Source organism: Anabrus simplex, chromosome 6, assembly GCF_040414725.1.
Source record: "Anabrus simplex isolate iqAnaSimp1 chromosome 6, ASM4041472v1, whole genome shotgun sequence".
Taxonomy (NCBI): Eukaryota; Metazoa; Arthropoda; class Insecta; order Orthoptera; family Tettigoniidae; genus Anabrus; species Anabrus simplex.
Window position 1 is genome coordinate 351,155,317 of NC_090270.1, and position 22,802 is coordinate 351,178,118.

The 22,802-nt window shown below is 43.8% G+C and overlaps 2 protein-coding genes across 2 annotated transcripts in view; one reads left to right on the forward strand and one right to left on the reverse strand.

The window, feature by feature from the left end:
- LOC136875818 (oocyte zinc finger protein XlCOF6) overlaps window positions 1–22,802 on the forward strand; it is a 299,457-nt gene that overhangs the window by 186,833 nt on the left and 89,822 nt on the right. Inside the window, exon 5 of the mRNA XM_067149431.2 lies at window positions 7,354–7,448. Coding sequence (XP_067005532.1) covers window positions 7,354–7,447 — 94 coding nt within the window. The 3' untranslated portion in view covers window position 7,448. The remainder of the gene's footprint in view (window positions 1–7,353; window positions 7,449–22,802) is intronic.
- The window catches only part of LOC136875817 (gastrula zinc finger protein XlCGF8.2DB), a 157,246-nt gene continuing 149,376 nt past the window's right edge, over window positions 14,933–22,802 (reverse strand). The window contains exon 5 of the mRNA XM_068228186.1: window positions 14,933–15,758. Within this exon, the coding sequence (XP_068084287.1) occupies window positions 15,059–15,758 (700 nt within the window). The 3' untranslated portion in view covers window positions 14,933–15,058. The remainder of the gene's footprint in view (window positions 15,759–22,802) is intronic.

Genomic DNA, 22,802 nt, shown 5'->3' on the forward strand with positions numbered 1-22,802 from the left:
TGTGGGGTCAATGGAACACCTTCTGCAAGGACACGGGCTCGTAAGCCAGCTGCACGCAGGCGATTGCCAACTGTTTGTTGTGTAACGTGGGGTGCCACAGCTGCTCGAACTTGCGCTGCTGTTGAAATGGGGTTCCATTCGGGCCATCCGAATGATGCGGCGATCCTCTCTCACAGTTGTCTGTCGCGCTGGGCCTCTGCCAGGTCTATGAGTGTTGGTATCTTCATTTGACCACTGCTTCCATACACGTTGTACCGTAGATGCCTGTCGGCCAACACGTGCAGCAACAGTCCATAGCGATAATCCAGCCTCACACAGCCCAATAATCCGAGCCCCCTTAAACGGCGACAGTTGTTGATAGCGTGCTCTTCTCTGTCGTCGAGGCATGTTTGACGGGGAACCCTTCACTGCACAGACTGCAAGTCAACTATTCTACACCAGAGTCCGTATACTGGAGTTGATTCCTCCGCGACCAATCACGTGGGGAGACCTGTAACAACAATACAATGGGTCTGAAACTTTGATAGTTTACATACCTGCATGGCATCGTTTCATATCTTGAAAATCAACACAAACGACCAATGGCTTCATGGTGTTGCAATTTCCATTTTCTTAAGTGTATAAGACAATTTCCGGGACTGTGTCAGTTCTTCTCGCAGCACTGCCCTAATTAATCATATACAAAGGCACCCTTGTGGTCAGAAGAATGTGATGAGGCTTCTACTGAAACAAAGAAAATACTTCAGGAAAACTTGCAGTTAGCCTATCCTAACTTTGAATGGCCCTTTTGCCTTGAGTGCAACGCCAGCTTCGTGGGAATCGGTGCAGCGCTATACCAAGTCGATCCCGAGAAGCCTGAGGTCCGAATTTTCATTTCATTCACGAGCAGGAAATTGAGACCACACGAGAAATCTTATATCATCACGGAACTTGAGGCTTTTGCTATCGTGCATCTTTGCTATACCGGACGAAGGTTATCTGTGGGTATCCCGTTATCATCTATACAGATCATGAAGCCTTCACGTTTATCATGTCTTCTGACCTGACTAGTGAGAGAGTAATCCGGTGGGCCCTCTTTCAACATAACTGTCGTCCACAGCGCCGGAAGCCGTAATCCGGTCAATGTCGTCACTATTCATCATATAGAAGTCATGAGCAACGATGAGGAAACTACAGTACGTACCTAAAGCGCAAGGAAGAGATCGGAAGACCCGATCAGATTTTTTAAGGGTTCGATTCCTGCTAATGACGATTACTGTCGCCGCATCTCACAGCTAGTTCAATCATTTTGCTCTCATGATGGTTTGTTATACAAGTATCTTGCTGCCAAACCAAACGACGATTATATGCTGCTCCCAGATTATGATCTGGCACTATATGGGCTTCTCCCTATGGCTAACTGCGGCAACCGGCACATCGTTGTGGCAAGTATAAGAGAATGCTGCCCATTGCCGGAAATATCCTCTGCAGGATCAACAGAAACATTATTCCAGAAATGGAAAAACCAGACTTCCTTCTCACAGATCATGAACCCCAAATTACATGTATGGATTTCCAGACGGCGCTTGAAGAACTCGAAATTAGACACATTATGAATTATATTCGGCACCCAGAGGCTAATCCGCTGAGAGTATCATCCGAGAAATTGCAAGGTTTTGCCGATTATATTGTAGAATTCAACACTGAAAATGGATCGACGCCTTATCCGTGATGCAGCAATGTGCTAATTCAACTCTATTCTGGATATCCCCACGAGAGTCCACAGAGATGTTACGCCTGATAGACCATGGGATCTATTATTACCACCACCTCAAATCCAGTAGTCCCTCTTCAGACTTGACAAGACGCAACGAAGTAGAAGCTTAGATATGCTGCTCATATGTGTAACAACACTACACTATAAGAGTCTCCAAAACCTTCCCAATCGGTAGCAGTTGGACAACACTGGAGCTTTCAAGTAAACTACGGAAATGAAGGTCCTAAGAAGAAGAAGAAGAAGAAGCGTGAAGAACAAACACTCGACCCTAGAGGCTATGTGAATCAAAGCCAAGAGAATATACCGACTGTAAAGAAAAAGACAGATAACTAACTTTAATAAATCAGGATTTCAATTCTCAAAGAATAGTAATAACATTTGGACAATACGATGATTAAAGGAAATTAAGAAAATGATCATGACACTAAAATAAGATAATATAACTTGGGTCGACCCTTGAAAATATAAGAAATAATTCTTTGGATCACAATCCTTGAAAACCAAAATTATCAATCAATTAAATTAGTTGAATAGCAGTGAATTAAATAACGGTAAGTTGAGACTTGTTTCTCGACACTTCTAGTATGTATTCAGTGAAATAACCGAAGGGTAAATTAATGTTACCAAGTTTTAGCGAAATAGAACAAAATCACCAATAAATTAAACCATGCGGAAAGGAAGACGTATTTCAATTTAAGGGTTAGTAGATTGGAGTACAAAACGAGTCGTCATATCGGATCAAAGATACAATCGCCAGCCATCAGCTGTTTTTGTCAACACAAGGAATAGATGTTTCTTTATCACAGTTCCCATAGAAACGGGTCACGTGTCACGATTAAAAGATGGCTTCCAAATTTTTATTAGATAGACATCGACCAAACTACTCCAACTTACCGATTTCCATCTGTGATCCACCAAATAACGCTTAACTTGGTGTTACAAGAAAGGTTTGAAATGAAAATTTACAATGTACTGCACCCGCCCCTACCCTAATAAGGCACCGGCATGAGATCTACAGGTTCGCACACGGGTCTAAATAGGCGCTGAACTAAAGTAATCTTTATAGGCATACAGGGCAGGAAATACGGGGCATACCTTACTACAATGAGAACACATTCGGATTAAATTTCAGCTAACAAGACCGGTTTATTTAACCTTGATGGTGATGAGAATGACACATTAAGATACACTGATGAACTACATTAATATTTATAAGTGTTGTGAATTGTTCTGTGGACGTTTGTCCATTGTGCGTGATAGAAATGAGTTAATTTATCGCGAAGCGACGTATCGTGACATGACGCGAACGGTAAATCTTACCATAACACTGAGGCTATATCATATCACTACCACCTAAAACTAACATGCACGCTACAACATGCCTGAGCGATCCCTAATCTTAATGAAAAACTAGATTTCCCAATGAAATGACGTAAAAGAAAATACACAAATATGAAACTACACCTGGGTTCGAACCGACCCTCGCTAGTATAGACAATGCCGCGCCGATGGACAGAACCTTCGCCGACCTTATTTACAATCAAAACATGACACACAGAACACACAAAATCATACATGATATGCAGCAAATACATGAGGCACTTGAATCTTCTTTTTGGCACTGTAGGCTTCCAATGCCTACGTTGAGCACTGAACTGACAACCCCTAGCGCTGAGGAAATGTTCCTGTAATCCCTATCTATATTATATTCAAACAATTAACAATGATTCACCGAGCAACATTAGCATTATCGGCAGGGTCACTTGTTAATAAATTCACCACTCTGGCGTGTTGAATAAATACTTGTCTCTTTTAAAGTAAAGAACGAGTCCAGAATTCAGATTTCAATAAATTTTATCTTGTAGAGAATTAAGTTGGCTAGTCCGAAATAAAGATGGCTCTGGTGTTCCGCTTCGAAAAAATCTGTTTCCCCTCGTTCTCTCAGTCGTGAGGAAGGGAGGTTTCTTCTCGAGTGACGCCATGGGAAACCATGGCTCCTGCTCGGTCCCCCGTTACACAAAGGAAGTATTGCACAACGAGTTTCCAATAAAGAAATCATGTAATATAAATTCTGAAGACTCAATTTATCTATCGTAATGATGCGGATATTAATTAATTTCGATGTCCCTTTTCTCAGATAGCATTATGTCTGTAATTTGGAAGGTCAGGATTAGCCAAAGGTCCTTAGATCATGTCCCTGTCGGGTTCAGTACATAAGAAATCTGAGTCCCGATTTTAAGAAAAAATACATCTTATTAACGCCAGATTAAGGGCTACCGTGTGATCAAAGAAATTCCTCTTGATAACAGTAGTTTAAAACATACTCGCAATTCGAATCTTTTAAGTTATTCAGTTCAAACAAAATATCTTGAGCATTCTGGAGATACCTCGGTAGGAAAGTGTTGTCATGCAGATTTCATCATGCAGGGTACTTACAATTTCTCTGAAGTAAATATAAGATGTTAAACCACAAATCCAACCAGAATTTGTGGCCGGTTGGCCACAAACTTAACCGGGGTCGAAAATCAGCCTCATCTCGCCCGTCTTTTCTCCTTATTAATTGAGTTTGTTTTAGAAACCAAGTATCTGCGACCAGGTCCCAAGAGTTTACCTTCACCGATCTCAAACAACAAACAACCACACATATATTGACGTACTCGAACGATAATTGTCCGTGCGCTCACAGATGGCAGTTCAGATGGAACACTCGTCAATGGTACTGCTAGTATGAATCGTGGGCAAGTCTATACATACTCAAAATACGTGATATACGCCATAAACGAGAGAAAAACCGCACTTTTCGACAAGCACTGCGAGTCAATGACTGTGTTCTGATTAGAAAACCAGCAGTTTCACACTCCAAACTCCGCATTTATGCAAAATTCTGCCCACTTTAAGTAAGACCAAAGAACTGCGGAGGTTCTCGACAATAAAAAATTAACAAAGTTAATGGTAGCATCGAAGGCGTTTACAATGCAGCCAACCTCAAGAATTATTTCAGGAGGGAACATCATTGGAAAGAAAATCCTGTCGAATATCCTGTCTCCCAGGAGAAGGGGAACAGCGGTGCAGAACTAAGTCCCCGCAATTGAAACCTAAAGTTCGCGCTGCGCGCCGGCTCAAAAGCAAACGACAGCCAGAAACGGCGAGCAGCTGGTAGAGCGGGTTTACGTCACAGCCTGCCTCCCATGTTCCTTGGTTAACAACTTCTCTCACAGCAACAGTTGGATGAAATCTACAACATCATCGTGTAGCCACATATTTTACCTCCATTTCTACAAAGTTTGGTAGAAATCCGACAAGAGACAACGAAGTTATTACGCGAAATGTAAAGACAGATTTTTGCTCGGTTTGAGTGTGAATGCAGAAGACAGATCAGTAGCACACACAAGAGGCAGACTCGGCATAGCCCACCTCAACAAACAAAACCAATCACCCGTAAGGTCTACACCAAGAACTGGAGCTCCGCATTACTTCTGTAGTCCGAGAGTAGACGCGCACCTGCAGATGACGAGCTTTGAGAGCTACAAGTGCTAAAAGGGCTGAATATTGCCCAACAGAACAATGAAGCGGTTCGTAGTGAGGACCCCCATTGACGGAAGTAATGCGGACGAAATCCAGCTTGCATTGAAAGCACAGAATATCCCCGCATTCTCCGTGGTGCGGAAGCGAACAGGGAATAGGCCAGCCAAGGGCAACCTATTCCTAGTTGCCGTGGCAGACACCCCAGGAGCGGATAATCTGCGGAAAATGCGGATGCTGGCGAACATGCTGGTGTCGGTCGAGCCACTGGCCCCCAATGTGGAGTGTGTCAGAGGCATGGCCATCCAAGGGCGGCGTGCCGATCAGAGCCCAGGTGCCGCAGATGAGCCGCCTGCTACTTATCCCACGACTGCCCCCACGGCAGATACCCGCGTACTCTAAGTGCGGGGGGAAACACGCGGCTAATTTTAAGGAATGTCCCAGCCGCAGGGACTTGGAAGCCGCCTATTAAGGCAAAGGGCCAAAGGGTGACAAGCGTGGCAACCCTAAAGCCCAGCCGCTACCACCGTCCAAGCCAAAGCTTCCAGCAACAACAGAAAGAAGGCCCAGCCTCATGCAAGGAACCAAGGGCAAGCCCCCCCCCCCCCCCCCCGAGCTGCCAGAGGGCCCGCCCCACAGCTAGTTCCACCCCGCAGAGTACCTGCCACTAGTAGAAAGGCAACCGGATCACCGCCCGCCCCACACACCACACCAACCCGACTATCTACACAGAAACAGGTACAGCAACCAGAAGGGTACTTGGCGGGAAGGGAGTTCAAGGAAAGGATAGAAGAAATCCTGAAAACCATCTTCCCGAACTTGAACCTCACTGTAGTCATAACCACTGGAGTTATGCTTGCTAACTTGCTGCCATTCCTGGGTAATGCGATCTCCGACCTCCTGACCCAAGATGGCTGAACAACCCAACGAGGATAATAATAATAATAATAATAATAATAATAATAATAATAATAATAATAATAATAATAATAAACAACTACACACAAGGGCTTCCGGTACGAATATGGAAGTGCGAGGGCGTCAGGTCCAGAAGATACGAACTCGAACCCTTCCTAGTCGCGAACACTATTCAGGTAGCACTCCTAACGGTGTCATAGCGGCATACTCCAGACCGAAAAGCCTAAACACACAAGACATAGAAGCAGAAACACGATACTACAGCTGGGGCTGGCTGTGCCCTAACTCAGCAGGCACAAGGCTGTACAACCACATGCTATCCCAGGACTATGTGGTAACAGCGGACAGACCTCCGACATTCTGGATGTAGCCCTCCTGCGACATATTCCACAAGGGCATAGCATAACTGTAGTGAACGACCTTGGGTCGAGGCACCAACCAGTGATATTTACACCAAATGTGAACCCAGAGCGCAGGCTCAACTATAAAGCAGCCAAATGGGGTAAATTCGAACACAAACTAGACACACTCCTACAGGGAAGCGAGCACAGCCCAAATAGACGAAGCGGTCAAAACCCTAGTAGAAGCCGCAGCAGCGAGCAAACACAAAGAATACCCACTGTACCGGGCGGTACACCCCCACGCCACTAATTCAAACCTTGCGCCAGTTGAAACTCCCCTACTGGAGGAAGTCTGAACTTTATCTAAGGTGTTAATTTTCAAGTTTCTCAGAAGATGTCACTACTTGGAAATTTTGAAGTATCTGAACTGGGTCGTTTTCGACGTATTTTTGTTTTTCCTGTAGTAAGAAGTGTGAACATTCTCTTCTAGAGGACACTACTGAAGAACTACAATGGTGCACCCTAGTGCGAAGTGAAAGAACTATGTTTTTGGAGAAATTTTGAATTCATAAGTTTGTTCTTTGTTAAATTTCTTTCAGTCATTGTTTAAGTTGGCAATATTAGACCTTTCTTTCCCCTTGTTTTGAATTTAGCCAATCCCGAATTTCTTGAATTAATTTTCCACCAATTATGTATTTCTTCTCCATATTGTGTAGGGGTTTTCTTGGTTATCCAATAAAATGATTGTGGGCGGGTGTTTTCATTCTTGAAACGCCTCGAACTTTTCACGAGAGTATATAAACTGCTGATTTTCAGGTCTCTGCGCCACTTCAGTAACATCTTTTGGTGTGTCAAGTACGTAATAGGGGGCGGGAAGCGCCTCTTTCTTCGGGCAGCAGTTCATCCATAAGGTAATGGCTTTTTAATAACTTCTTTTCTTACTAGCTCAGCAGTTTAACTCTCGGGGCAGGTCCGAAGCCTTTTCCATGTAACTTTCCTTTAATAATGTAAAGACACTCGGTGTCAATTCTTTCTGTTTTAACTACATATTGGGATAGAGAGTGCTTAACCCTCTCGAGCTCCCACTCATATTGCTTTGAGGTGAACTTATTTTTCACAACCGTTTCTTCCTTACTGTCATGTAAATTGTTTCTTTCTAAAGTCACCTCTTTAGTATGGGATTAGCCCTTGCATTAACGGCCTAGTGCCAAATAGGTTTTAAACAAATGCATTAGGAGTGCAGATCGCCTCCACTCAAGTTGGTATTTTAGAGGCCATGTAATTAACCTTTTCTCACTTAATAGGCCTCAGTAGGTTGGGTATTTTACCCCTGTGTTTATGTCCTTAGAGGACAGCTTGAAGGTGGAATTTGGTGTGGCCTTTGACAGGCTTAAATTTTGAGAGCGAGTTGCTCTTTCTTGAAAACTTTGTTTTCTGCGCGCCTCAAGGAGGCTTTACTGTGTAATTTGGAGCAAGTGCTCCTGGGTATGAATGGGGTTTTCTGCCCCTCTGCTGAAACTTGTGTTGGGGTAAAACTGGGCTAATTGCTCGAGAATTGTGAGTTCGGGGCTCGAAGCCCAAATCCTGTAAATACTGTAATTGTACTTTTGTTGCCTTGCTACTCTGTACCTGCCATTCTTGTTATTTCTGAATTTTGAAAAGAAAATATAACCTTGTTAAATTTTAAATTAACTTTAATTTCGTAGTTTGAGACCCGTTCACCCCCGCACCTTCTTTCACCTCTGCTGTTCCACAGATACCTCGGAACACCCACATTTCGAAATTCCAGCCCACATTAAGGAACTAATACGCAAGTGCAACAGCCACAGACGCAACTGGGCACGACACCATAGAGGCTACGACCGCATTATGGAAAATGAACTTAACACACAAATATAAACAAAACTATAGGAACGCAGGATACGAGATGGAACAATAAACTCCGTCTATTCGACACAAACACCAGGCCTACAGTATCCCTACTATTAACGAGAACCGTGACAAGGTGAGCGAGGCGGCAGTCGCTCCGAACGAAATACCATCTGACTCCGCCTTCATCGGGCAAGGTAGCAGAGATCCTCGAAAATGCACCAAAGCCAGATGTTAAGAGGACAAATATACACGAAATTAAGTGGGTTATAGGTAATCTTAACCCCAAGAAGGTGACATCCAAAATAATATAATAAAGAAACTAACCCTCAGAGCCCTTACACTACCCACCAGCATCTTCAATGAAATGTTCAGGCTCCAGTACTACCCTGAACAATGGAAAAGGGCCAGGATACTCGTATTTGGAAAACCAGGCAAAGACAAGTCAGATCCAAATAATTACAGACCCATCAGCCTTCTGGACGCCCTCAGTAAAGTATTCAAGAAAATACTACTGAAATCTACTGCAAAGGTTAATAGGGCATATCAAGGAAAAAGGAATAATTCGCAATGAGCAATTAGGCTTCAGGAACGGGCATTCTGCCCCACAACTACTCACGCGATTCATAGAACAACCTACCATAGGTTTCGATAAATGAAGGGACACGGGTTCGGTTTTCCTTGATATGCAGAAAGCATTCGACAAAATCTGGCATGAAGGCCTACTAGCTAAACTGATAGACCTCGAATTCCACCCAGGCAATATAAGACTATTAAAATACTATCTGGAGGGCCAAGAGTTCCAACTGGACGTACACAACACGCTGTCAAGCATGTGAAGGAATAGAGGGGTGTAGCCCAAAGGTCCATTCTTGGACCAATCCTCTTTATCCTATATACAAATGACATGCCAACAGCGGAACATAATACCACACACCTCTATGCTGATGACACTGCCACTGCCTTCGTAATGTCCAGGCCGTACTGTACCTCTGATGACGTCACGCTTTGGGGGGGACTTGAAGGCGATACGCATACGCTCCGCTTGAATAACACACTCGTTTAAATTACTTAAAGAACTGTTAACACCTTATAAAACCAAAACCTATCCTAAAATATTTGTTAATTCTGACATACAATACATATCCTTCTCCGTAACGTTCTATTTCTCGCGTATATACGTTCGTTTGCGTGAGTACAGCCTAACACTTTGAGACATATTCTTGCGATTTTATCCATTTTCTGGTCAACTGGAACATTCACATCATACACACTGACAGAAAACACGCAGCCAATTACCATTACTATTTATTACAAATATAAATCATTTCTGTACCTCACTGTTTCCACTGTTTCCTGGACCTCTTACAGGAAGTTACACCAGTATAGAGTAGGTCTTCTCTCTTTGAAGCACTTTGTTGAATACACAAGTCGGTGTGAATTTTGGAAAAGTTATTTAAAAATATATTCACCCAAATATATATAGGCCTACACGGTCCGGCCAGGTCTTCCAATTTCTTCCCGCAGTCACAAATGACTAGGGAATCAGCCAACTGCATTGACTCCAAAGCCAGGGATTTTGTGACACACTTAGGATCGTCTGAATTTAGAAATACCATCTGATATATATATCTGACACCAACACACAAAATACTTTGTACACCTCAATTCCAAGTTCTATTAACATGTCTGATGGATACTTTGTCCGACTCGATGGCTGAACTGTCAGCGTACTGGCCTTCGGTTCAGAGGGTCTCGGGTTCCATTCCCGGCCGGGTCGGGGATTATAACGTTAATTAGTTAATTCCAATGGCACGGGGGCTGGTGTAGGTGTTGTCTTCATCATCATTTCATCCTCATCACGACGCGCAGGTCGCCTACGAGAGTCAAATAGAGAGACCTGCACCTGGCGAGCCGAAGCACTAAAAGCCATACGACATTTCACTTCATTTCATGGATACTTTAAGCCCCCTAGATTTAGGAAATTCAGATATCTTACTTCTGGAGACAGTTCATAAATAAGACCTGAATCTGTCAGAAGATAAGATTTACATAAATCACACTGCTGTTTGATACTCATATTTTTTTCTATTTGCTTTTCGTCGCACCGACACGGTGAGGATGGGACAGGAAAGGTCTAGGAATGGGAAGGAAGCGGCCATGGCCTTAATTAAGGTAGAGCCTGGCGTGAAAATAGGAAACCACGGAAAACCATCTTCAGGGCTGCCGACAGTGGGGTTCGAATCCATTGTCTGCCGAATACAGGATACTGGCCGCAGTTAAGCGAATGCAGCTTTCGAGCTCGGTGGTACTCATAAATAAGACTTGCATTTTCAAATACACCAAATTCAGATAAGCCGTAGGTCTGATTACATAAAAATATAGGGCCTACCTAATGTTACCCATGTTTATAACATAATAAAAAAATTAACTCACCATCTGGACGGGACACTCTTATTTCTCTCAGGATGTGTTTTCACACAACTGTGTTGTGATTAACTATTATATTCTCCCTGGGAATAGCCTTCTTCCATAACATAACTCGTTCTTCATCAGAAGGAACCGGAGTGTACTCTCCTTGTTTATAATTAGCTTTGCAGCCAGGCACACAGCAACTCTTTAGGCATGGTGATTTCCCTCACTGATCATCTTAATTTAAGTATATACAATTCGTGGTTAATAATAAAACACAGAATGCACCAACTGAATTCATTTTACACTATAACTTTACACAAATAAACTACGAAATTAAAACACTGAAGAACGATCTTATAACCTATAGGTTCACATAAATACACGCTCACACTGTTTTCTTCACTAATTAACGACTTTCCACTTAATAATGCAGTCGATGACGACTCATTCTCACATATATCTGAGTGAACACGTGGCCATCGTTAAAAATTTCAATAAAACTGCGAAAATCTATGTTTAACTCTACTAACTCAAGTGCTAACTTCCCCCCTAACGATCAGCTGATTGCTTTCCCGCGCTCGTTACAGTACGGCCTGGACATCACGAAGGCAGTGACACTGCTATCACAGTCCCGCACCCACAACTAGCGTGCCGTCGGAAGTGTAGCGCTAAAAACTCTCGAACCCTGGCCAAGTGCCCAGCCGTGATGTTCACCAGCCCACATTAAACCACTAAAGCTGTTTAACCAGAAGCAGTCATATCCAGAGGAATGCACAAACAATATACACTGATTGACAGAGCAAATGCAACACCAAGAAGGAGTGGTCAGAACTTTATGCCAATTGCAGGGTAGACTGACGTCACTGAGGTATGCTCATGATGTGAAATGTGCACGTAGCGAACGATAAATGGGACACGGTGTTGGCGAATGGCCCACTTCGTACCGTGATTTCTCAGCCGACAGTCATTGTAGAACGTGTTGTCGTGTGCCACAGGACACGTGTATAGCTAAGAATGCCAGGCCGCCGTCAACGGAGGCATTTCCAGCAGACAGACGACTTTACGAGGGGTATGGTGATCGGGCTCAGAAGGGCAGGTTGGTCGCTTCGTCAAATCGCAGCCGATACCCATAGGGATGTGTCCACGGTGCAGCGCCTGTGGCGAAGATGGTTGGCGCAGGGACATGTGGCACGTGCGAGGGGCCCAGGCGCAGCCCGAGTGACGTCAGCACGCGAGGATCGGCGCATCCGCCGCCAAGCGGTGGCAGCCCCGCACGCCACGTCAACCGCCATTCTTCAGCATGTGCAAGACACCCTGGCTGTTCCAATATCGACCAGAACAATTTCCCGTCGATTGGTTGAAGGAGGCCTGCACTCCCGGCGTCCGCTCAGAAGACTACCATTGACTCCACAGCATAGACGTGCACGCCTGGCATGGTGCCGGGCTAGAGCAACTTGGATGAGGGAATGGTGGAACGTCGTGTTCTCCGATGAGTCACGCTTCTGTTCTGTCAGTGATAGTCACCGCAGACGAGTGTGGCGTCGGCGTGGAGAAAGGTCAAATCCGGCAGTAACTGTGGAGCGCCCTACCGCTAGACAACGCGGCATCATGGTTTGGGGCGCTATTGCGTATGATTCCACGTCACCTCTAGTGCGTATTCAAGGCACGTTAAATGCCCACCGCTACGTGCAGCATGTGCTGCGGCCGGTGGCACTCCCGTACCTTCAGGGGCTGCCCAGTGCTCTGTTTCAGGAGAATAATGCCCGCCCACACACTGCTCGCATCTCCCAACAGGCTCTACGAGGTGTACAGATGCTTCCGTGGCCAGCGTACTCTCCGGATCTCTCACCAATCGAACACGTGTGGGATCTCATTGGACGCCGTTTGCAAACTCTGCCCCAGCCTCGTACGGACGACCAACTGTGGCAAGTGGTTGACAGAGAATGGAGAACCATCCCTCAGGACACCATCCGCACTCTTATTGACTCTGTACCTCGACGTGTTTCTGCGTGCATCGCCGCTCGCGGTGGTCCTACATCCTACTGAGTCGATGCCGTGCGCATTGTGTAACCTGCATATCGGTTTGAAATAAACATCAATTATTCATCCGTGCCGTCTCTGTTTTTTCCCCAACTTTCATCCCTTTCGAACCACTCCTCCTTGGTGTTGCATTGTCACTGTCAGTCAGTGTACAATACAAGTCCAGTATAAACACGAACGTGGCTATAAACATGTACAAGGCCTTATAATCACGTATGCAGATAATTTTTTAAAATAATTATCCTGGCACCTTAGTCTTAAGAGATCATAAATATTTGTATATATTGTATATATTGGTTAAAAAGGTTCCAAACCTTGACCTCAAGGTTGTCTACTGGCTGAAGATGTCCAAAATAATGGGTGAAACATGTACCTGACCAAATAAGTCTATATAAATTCATAAAGATTCAAACCACATTAAACGTGGAAAGAATTGCATAGGTGGTTTTTATTAAATTATCCTTGAAATTCTATGCCTAATGTCATCTTCAATATGGAACAATAATGAGAGTTGTTATTTGCAAGTGGTATGTTCCGAGCTGTCAGAGGAGAGATGGCGTGGGAGGACATCAGTAGACGAATACGTTTGAGTAGTGTCTTTAAAAGTAGGAAAGATCACAATCAGAAGATAAAGTTGGAATTCAAGAGGACAAATTGGGGCAAATATTCGTTTATAGGAAGGGGGTTAGGAATTGGAATAACCTACCAAGGGAGATGTTCAATAAATTTCCAATTTCTTTGCAGTCATTTAAGAAAAGGCTAGGAAAACAAAAGATAGGGCATCTGCCACCTGAGCGAGTGCCCTAAATGCAGATCAGTAGTGACTGACTGATGCATTCTAATGATTACAAATTGTACACCTCTCCTACCCTGCCAAGAACAATGGAGTCTCCTGGCATACAATCTAGTAGTTAGATATTGTATACCTGTCCTAACCTGCCATGAACAATGGAGACTCCTGGCATGCAATCCACTAGTTAGATATTGTACACCTGTCCTAACCTGCCATGAACAATGGAGACTCCTGGCATGCAATCCACTAGTTAGATATTGTACACCTGTCCTAACCTGCCATGAACAATGGAGACTCCTGGCATGCAATCCACTAGTTAGATATTGTACACCTGTCCTAACCTGCCATGAACAATGGAGACTCCTGACATGCAATCCACTAGTTAGATATTGTACACCTGTCCTAACCTGCCATGAACAATGGAGACTCTTGACATGCAATCCAGTAGTTAGATATTGTACACCTGTCCTAACCTGCCAAGAACACTGTTGAGACTCTTGACATGCAATCCACTAGTTAGATATTGTACACCTGTCCTAACCTGCCAAGAACAATGGAGACCCTTGACATGCAATCCACTAGTTAGATATTGTACACCTGTCCTAACCTGCCAAGAACACTGTTGAGACTCTTGGCATGCAATCCACTAGTTAGATATTGAACACCTGTCCTAACCTGCCATGAACAATGGAGACTCCTGGCATGGAATCTAGTAGTTAGATATTGTATACCTCTCCCACCCTGCGGGCCAAACTTCTGATGGTGATTGTTTTTGACCGACATAGTGGCAATATCAATATTTATAATCATGTTATGGTTCTTACACATGACTAACTACTTTTATGCTCTTCTGAGACCCCATGGTGTTGGAATATAGTTTTGCAGGGTTTCTTTAATGTGGGTGTAAATCTACCAACATGACCCTGACGTTATTCAAGCATCTTCAAATACTACCAGATTGTGCCAGTTAGGGTCAATAGGCCAGTGACTCAACCATCTGAGCCACTCAGTCCGGCTCCTAAGTTATGCAGAATACAGTCTCCTATGTCTTAAACAGTTTTACTGTACAACCTACGACAACAGAGTTATTTACGAATTTAGAATTTTTTTGCTTAGTCTATATCAACGGCCAGCATCGCTAATATGGAAATATTGTCAGTGATACTTGGAAGGCTGAAATGGGTCCAGCTATTCAATACAAACGGAATGATAAAAATGAGTATATTTTCATAATAATCAGTTATAACAACAGACAAATACTACAATATTAATGTGACTGTCAATATGGTTCTCCACGAAATTTACATCACATGACACTGTTAGTCATGTTAATTGGCAGTGGTTAAGGAGTTTATACAAAGCCACGAAGAGAGCAATGATACTTTAATATTGGTTAACACTATTTCAGCAGTTAGCGTCTTTTACATGTCTCAACATGTGCCTCACCAAACTACGTCGGACACTGAAAGAAGAACCACACGTCACACAGGAGTACAGCCTATTACCAGAATGAGTCAACATGTGCACCTTAACAATCTTCAGACTTCGAAACATCTTATTACATACAGTGCAAGGAAATTGTCTTGCTGCGGTGTGGGTTTGCATGTGATTGACCAGCCCACTACGCAAATGGAAGTTCTTACCACAAACCAAGCAAAGGTATGGTCTCTCTTCGGTATGGAATACAGTATGTCTTCTCAGACCTCCGGGATCTTTGAAAGTTTTACCACATGTAGAACAAGAATGTGGTTTCTCTTCAGTGTGGATTATGCTATGTTTCACTAGTGACGACCTGTTGGTGAAAGCCTTGCTACATGCAGTACAGGTGAAAGGTCGCTCACCCGTATGCTTGCGCATGTGTACTGCCCAATTTGCACGACAAGTAAACCTCCTGTCACAAGCAACACAAACATGTCTACTGTCCTCAGCGTGAAGATGCACATGAGAAAGCAGGCTTCGCCTCCTTGAGTACGTCTTGCAACATACATCACAGGTATACGAATCTTGGACAGGTCTGGGAGGAACTACCTTTAAAAGGGACTTGTCTACAATGTCTTCTTCATTTGAGTTGGTCTCAGATTTAATATCTTCACTTCCAGTGCCACTAGAAACAGAAGATGAAGGTATCAAGCAGTGGCAGCCATCATACAAGTAATATCCAGCACTAAAATTCAATCAATCAATACTGATCTGCATTTAGGGCAGTCGCCCAGGTGGCAGATTCCATATCTGTTGTTTTCCTAGCCTTTTCCTGAATGATTTCAAAGAAATTGGAAATTTATTGAACATCTCCCTTGGTAAGTTATTCCAATCCCTAACTCCCCTTCCTATAAATAAATATTTGCACCAGTTTGCCCTCTTGAATTCCAACTTTACCTTCATATTGTGATCTTTCCTACTTTTATAAACGCCACTCAAAGTTATTTGTCTACTAATGTCATTCCACGCCATCTCTCCACTGACAGCTCGGAACATACCACTTACAAGTAACGATTCTCATTTTGGTTCCGTATTGAAGTTGACGTATGTCTCAAATATTATTACAATATCTTTAAGTCCACCTGTTCAATACAATACAATATAATCCACTATTCCATATGGTTAACATTTTATACATAATACATAAAAGTCAATGGTACATGTTTCACCCTCCTTTACGGGCATCATCAGCCCATATCAATCTTAAATATAATACATATGGAGTCTTTCTAACCTTATATATTATAGGGTAAGATGTTGAACAATGATTTCGTAAAATATTATACAATAACATCTAAAACAACAATAATGCACCAAAGTGTGCTAAAAAGAGTAAATTAACAGTTTTTGAAAAATTAAACGTGGTTAAACATGAATATTTGGGAGTTAAAAACTAAAATGAATCCTTTTTCTATATAGCAATAAGACTGTGATGGCCTTGAGTGTAAACACAATGATCAAAGAGGGATGTTTCTGCAATTCCCATAGTATGAATCCTAGATGGTAAAATCACTGTCAGTTATTTAAAACAGAAGTGTGAACGTAATAAACACGTAAAAATGTATACGGTTGATATATCTGAAAGTAGAAAAGAAAATGGAACTTCTTGTGGAGGCGTTGCTAATGATAAAACGTATGTCAAAGCTAGCGGATGTCAGTAATTATGTTCGTAGTCAAATGGATCCAAAAGAGGGTCAAGTTGGTGTTATAACCCCGTTGAAACATTTGTTGGAAGAAATGATCGAGTTCTTTCTGAAACAAAACGTTAAAGAAAGTTGGTTAAATAATACTGTGCAAGAGACTTCCCGTACGTCAAAAATGCCTAAGGCGGTACTTACTCGTACAGTGCGTATTGAGTACGTCGGGCTGTTTCAGCAACGCTAGCTTGACTGAGCTTTCTACTTCTAGTATCACAACGGTGTGGCTGAGGCAGTGAAGGACATGGGTGGGTGGATCGTTGTGCGCATGTGTTGTTATTGGAGGGCTGTTCCAGCAACGCTAGCTTGTCTGAGCTTTCTACTAGTATCACAACGGTGTGGCTGAGGCAGTGAAGGACATGGGTGGGTGGATCCTTGTGCGCATGTGTTGTTATTGGAGGGCTGTTCCAGCAACGCTAGCTTGTCTGAGCTTTCTACTTCTAGTATCACAACGGTGTGGCTGAGGCAGTGAAGGACATGGGTGGGTGGATCCTTGTGCGCATGTGTTGTTATTGGAGGGCTGTTCCAGCAACGCTAGCTTGACTGAGCTTTCTACTTCTAGTATCACAACGGTGTGGCTGAGGCAGTGAAGGACATGGGTGGGTGGATCCTTGTGCGCATGTGTTGTTATTGGAGGGCTGTTCCAGCAACCCTAGCTTGTCTGAGCTTTCTACTTCTAGTATCACAATGGTGTGGCTGAGGCAGTGAAGGACATGGGTGGGTGGATCCTTGTGCACATGTGTTGTTATTGGAGGGCTGTTCCAGCAACGCTAGTTTGACTGAGCTTTCTACTTCTAGTATCATAACGGTGTGGCTGAGGCAGTGAAGGACATGGGTGGGTGGATCCTTGTGCGCATGTGTTGTTATTGGAGGGCTGTTCCAGCAACGCTAGCTTGACTGAGCTTTCTACTTCTAGTATTATAACGGTGTGGCTGAGGCAGTGAAGGACATGGGTGGGTGGATCCTTGTGCGCGTGGGTTGTTATTGGAAGGCTGTTCCAGCAACGCTAGCTTGACTGAGCTTTCTACTTCTAGTATCACAACGGTGTGGCTGAGGCAGTGAAGGACATGGGTGGGTGGATCCTTGTGCGCATGTGTTGTTATTGGAGGGCTGTTCCAGCAACGCTAGCTTGACTGAGCTTTCTACTTCTAGTATTATAACGGTGTGGCTGAGGCAGTGACGGACATGGGTGGGTGGATCCTTGTGCACATGTGTTGTTATTGGAGGGCTGTTCCAGTAACGCTAGCTTGACTGAGCTTTCTACTTCTAGTATGACAACAGTGTGGCTGAGGCAGTGAAGGACATGGGTGGGTGGATCCTTGTGCGCATGTGTTGTTAATGGAGGGCTGTTGGGAGCAAGATGGGCGGGCCTAACATTTGACGACGTGGTGGAAGCTTTAGAACACGAAGTTCTAAAAGTTTGCGGGATTTGAATTCACAATGCCTAATAACTTTGGAGTTAGCTCATATAAAGGATTTCTTGCCTCCGTGGCATCATTAAGATTATGGTCTTTGTTATAGGCTTGCTCTAAAAAGATGTACAGATTTTCTGATTCATTCATAAGTTTACCTTTGCCTATACATTTTAGAATAGTGAGATCCTAATTGATGTAAACTGGTGTCCTGTTTCACTCATGTGTAGGCTCATCGCTGAATATTTGTTGTGTTTTAAGTTATTGTAATGCTCCATATATCTCGTATAGAACCTGCGCCCAGTCTGTCCAACAGATTAACTTCTGCTCAGTGTGGATTTAGTTATGTGGGAACTCTCTATTCATCTGGCATACTTCCTCTAACCAAACAATAATCAAATAAGTATTTCAGATATGGTACTCTATCCCAACCCATTGTCTTTAGTATATCCCCAGAAATCTGATCAATTCCAGCCGCTTGGCTAGTTTTCAACTTTTGTATCTTATTGTAAATGTCATTGTTATCGTATGTAAATTTTAATACTTCTTTGGCCTTAGTCTCCTCTTCTATCTCGACATCCTTGTAACCAACAATATATACTGCTGACTGAATACTTCTGCCTTTTGAAGATCCTCACATACACACTCCCCTTGTTCATTAATTATTCCTGGAATGTCCCTCTTGGAACCTGTTTCTGCCTTAAAATACCTATACATTCACTTCCATTTTTCACTAAAATTTGTATGATGGCCAATTATGCTTGCCATCATGATATCCTTAGCTGTATTCTTTGCTAGATTCAATTTGCTAGTAAGTTCCTTCAATTTCTCCTTACTTCCACAGCCATTTCTAACTCTATTTCTTATCAGTCTGCACCTCCTTCTTAGTCTCTCTATTTCTCTATTGTAACATGGTGGGTCTTTACCATTCCTTACCACCCCTACAGGTACAAACCTGTCTTCGTCACTACCGATACCTATAATTTTCCCAAACAAAAAAAAACATTGCATTTATGAGTTGGAAATACTCCATTAACATTCAAAACGTTGTTTTATAACTTATTCAATAGTAAGAGAGACTTATCAACTTATGACTTGGACAAAAAGCAAACAAAAGCACTTCAGCCCTGATGGCCCCTGGGCTAACAAGTGATCACTACAGGTTAACAGGTGTCATAGTCAATGCTCGTGGCCAGTGGAATCTAGTCTAAGAGGTGAACACTACAGGTTAAGAGGTGTCATGCAGCCAATGCTCGTGGCTGATGGCCTCTATTCTAACAAGTGATCACTACAGGTTAACAGGTGACACAGTCAATGCTCGTGGCCAGTGGAATCTAGTCTAAGAGGTGAACACTACAGGTTAAGAGGTGACATGCAGCCAATGCTCGTGGCTGATGGCCTCTAGTGTAACAAGTGATCACTACAGGTTAACAGGTGACACAGTCAATGCTCGTGGCTGATGGCCTCTATTCTAACAAGTGATCACTACAGGTTAACAGGTGACATAGTCAATGCTCGTGGCTGATGGCCTCTAGTGTAACAAGTGATCACTACAGGTTAACAGGTGACATAGTCAATGCTCGTGGCCAGTGGAATCTAGTCTAAGAGGTGAACACTACAGGTTAAGAGGTGACATGCAGCCAATGCTCGTGGCTGATGGCCTCTAGTGTAACAAGTGATCACTACAGGTTAACAGGTGACATAGTCAATGCTCGTGGCTGATGGCCTCTAGTGTAACAAGATATCACTACAGGTTAACAGGTGTCATAGTCAATGCTCGTGGCTGATGGCCTCTAGTGTAACAAGATATCACTACAGGTTAACAGGTGTCATAGTCAATGCTCGTGGCTGATGGCCTCTAGTGTAACAAGATATCACTACAGGTTAACAGGTGTCATAGTCAATGCTCGTAGCTGATGGCCTCTAGTGTAACAAGTGATCACTACAGGTTAACAGGTGTCATAGTCAATGCTCGTGGCCAGTGGAATCTAGTCTAAGAGGTGAACACTACAGGTTAAGAGGTGACATGCAGCCAATGCTCGTGGCTGATGGCCTCTAGTGTAACAACTGATCACTACAGGTTAACAGGTGACACAGTCAATGCTCGTGGCCAGTGGAATCTAGTCTAAGAGGTGAACACTACAGGTTAAGAGGTGACATGCAGCCGATGCTCGTGGCTGATGGCCTCTAGTGTAACAAGTGATCACTACAGGTTAACAGGTGACACAGTCAATGCTCGTGGCCAGTGGAATCTAGTCTAAGAGGTGAACACTACAGGTTAAGAGGTGACATGCAGCCGATGCTCGTGGCTGATGGCCTCTAGTGTAACAACTGATCACTACAGGTTAACAGGTGACATAGTCAATGCTCGTGGCCAGTGGAATCTAGTCTAAGAGGTGAACACTACAGGTTAAGAGGTGACACAGTCAATGCTCGTGGCCAGTGGAATCTAGTCTAAGAGGTGAACACTACAGGTTAAGAGGTGACATGCAGCCAATGCTCGTGGCTGATGGCCTCTAGTGTAACAAGTGATCACTACAGGTTAACAGGTGACACAGTCAATGCTCGTGGCTGATGGCCTCTATTCTAACAAGTGATCACTACAGGTTAACAGGTGACATAGTCAATGCTCGTGGCCAGTGGAATCTAGTCTAAGAGATGAACACTACACGTTAAGAGGTGACATGCAGCCAATGCTCGTGGCTGATGGCCTCTAGTGTAACAAGTGATCACTACAGGTTAACAGGTGACACAGTCAATGCTCGTGGCTGATGGCCTCTATTCTAACAAGTGATCACTACAGGTTAACAGGTGACATAGTCAATGCTCGTGGCTGATGGCCTCTAGTGTAACAAGATATCACTACAGGTTAACAGGTGACACAGTCAATGCTCGTGGCCAGTGGAATCTAGTCTAAGAGGTGAACACTACAGGTTAAGAGGTGACATGCAGCCAATGCTCGTGGCTGATGGCCTCTAGTGTAACAAGTGATCACTACAGGTTAACAGGTGACACAGTCAATGCTCGTGGCTGATGGCCTCTATTCTAACAAGTGATCACTACAGGTTAACAGGTGACATAGTCAATGCTCGTGGCCAGTGGAATCTAGTCTAAGAGATGAACACTACACGTTAAGAGGTGACATGCAGCCAATGCTCGTGGCTGATGGCCTCTAGTGTAACAAGTGATCACTACAGGTTAACAGGTGACATAGTCAATGCTCGTGGCTGATGGCCTCTAGTGTAACAAGATATCACTACAGGTTAACAGGTGTCATAGTCAATGCTCGTGGCTGATGGCCTCTAGTGTAACAAGTAATCACTACAGGTTAACAGGTGTCATAGTCAATGCTCGTGGCCAGTGGAATCTAGTCTAAGAGGTGATCACTACAGGTTAACAGGTGTCACAGTCAATGCTCGTGGCTGATGGCCTCTAGTGTAACAAGATATCACTACAGGTTAACAGGTGTCATAGTCAATGCTCGTGGCTGATGGCCTCTAGTGTAACAAGATATCACTACAGGTTAACAGGTGTCATAGTCAATGCTCGTAGCTGATGGCCTCTAGTGTAACAAGTGATCACTACAGGTTAACAGGTGTCATAGTCAATGCTCGTGGCCAGTGGAATCTAGTCTAAGAGGTGAACACTACAGGTTAACAGGTGACATAGTCAATGCTCGTGGCTGATGGCCTCTAGTGTAACAAGTGATCACTACAGGTTAACAGGTGTCATAGTCAATGCTCGTGGCTGATGGCCTCTAGTGTAACAAGATATCACTACAGGTTAACAGGTGTCATAGTCAATGCTCGTGGCCAGTGGAATCTAGTCTAAGAGGTGATCACTACAGGTTAACAGGTATCATAGTCAATGCTCGTGGCTGATGGCCTCTAGTGTAACAAGATATCACTACAGGTTAACAGGTGTCATAGTCAATGCTCGTAGCTGATGGCCTCTAGTGTAACAAGTGATCACTACAGGTTAACAGGTGTCATAGTCAATGCTCGTGGCTGATGGCCTCTAGTGTAACAAGATATCACTACAGGTTAACAGGTGTCATAGTCAATGCTCGTGGCTGATGGCCTCTAGTGTAACAAGATATCACTACAGGTTAACAGGTGTCATAGTCAATGCTCGTAGCTGATGGCCTCTAGTGTAACAAGTGATCACTACAGGTTAACAGGTGTCATAGTCAATGCTCGTAGCTGATGGCCTCTAGTGTAACAAGATATCACTACAGGTTAACAGGTGTCATAGTCAATGCTCGTGGCTGATGGCCTCTAGTGTAACAAGATATCACTACAGGTTAACAGGTGTCATAGTCAATGCTCGTGGCTGATGGCCTCTAGTGTAACAAGTAATCACTACAGGTTAACAGGTGTCATAGTCAATGCTCGTGGCCAGTGGAATCTAGTCTAAGAGGTGATCACTACAGGTTAACAGGTGACATAGTCAATGCTCGTGGCCAGTGGAATCTAGTCTAAGAGGTGAACACTACAGGTTAAGAGGTATCATGCAGTCAATGCTCGTGGCTGATAGCCTCTAGTGTAACAAGTAATCACT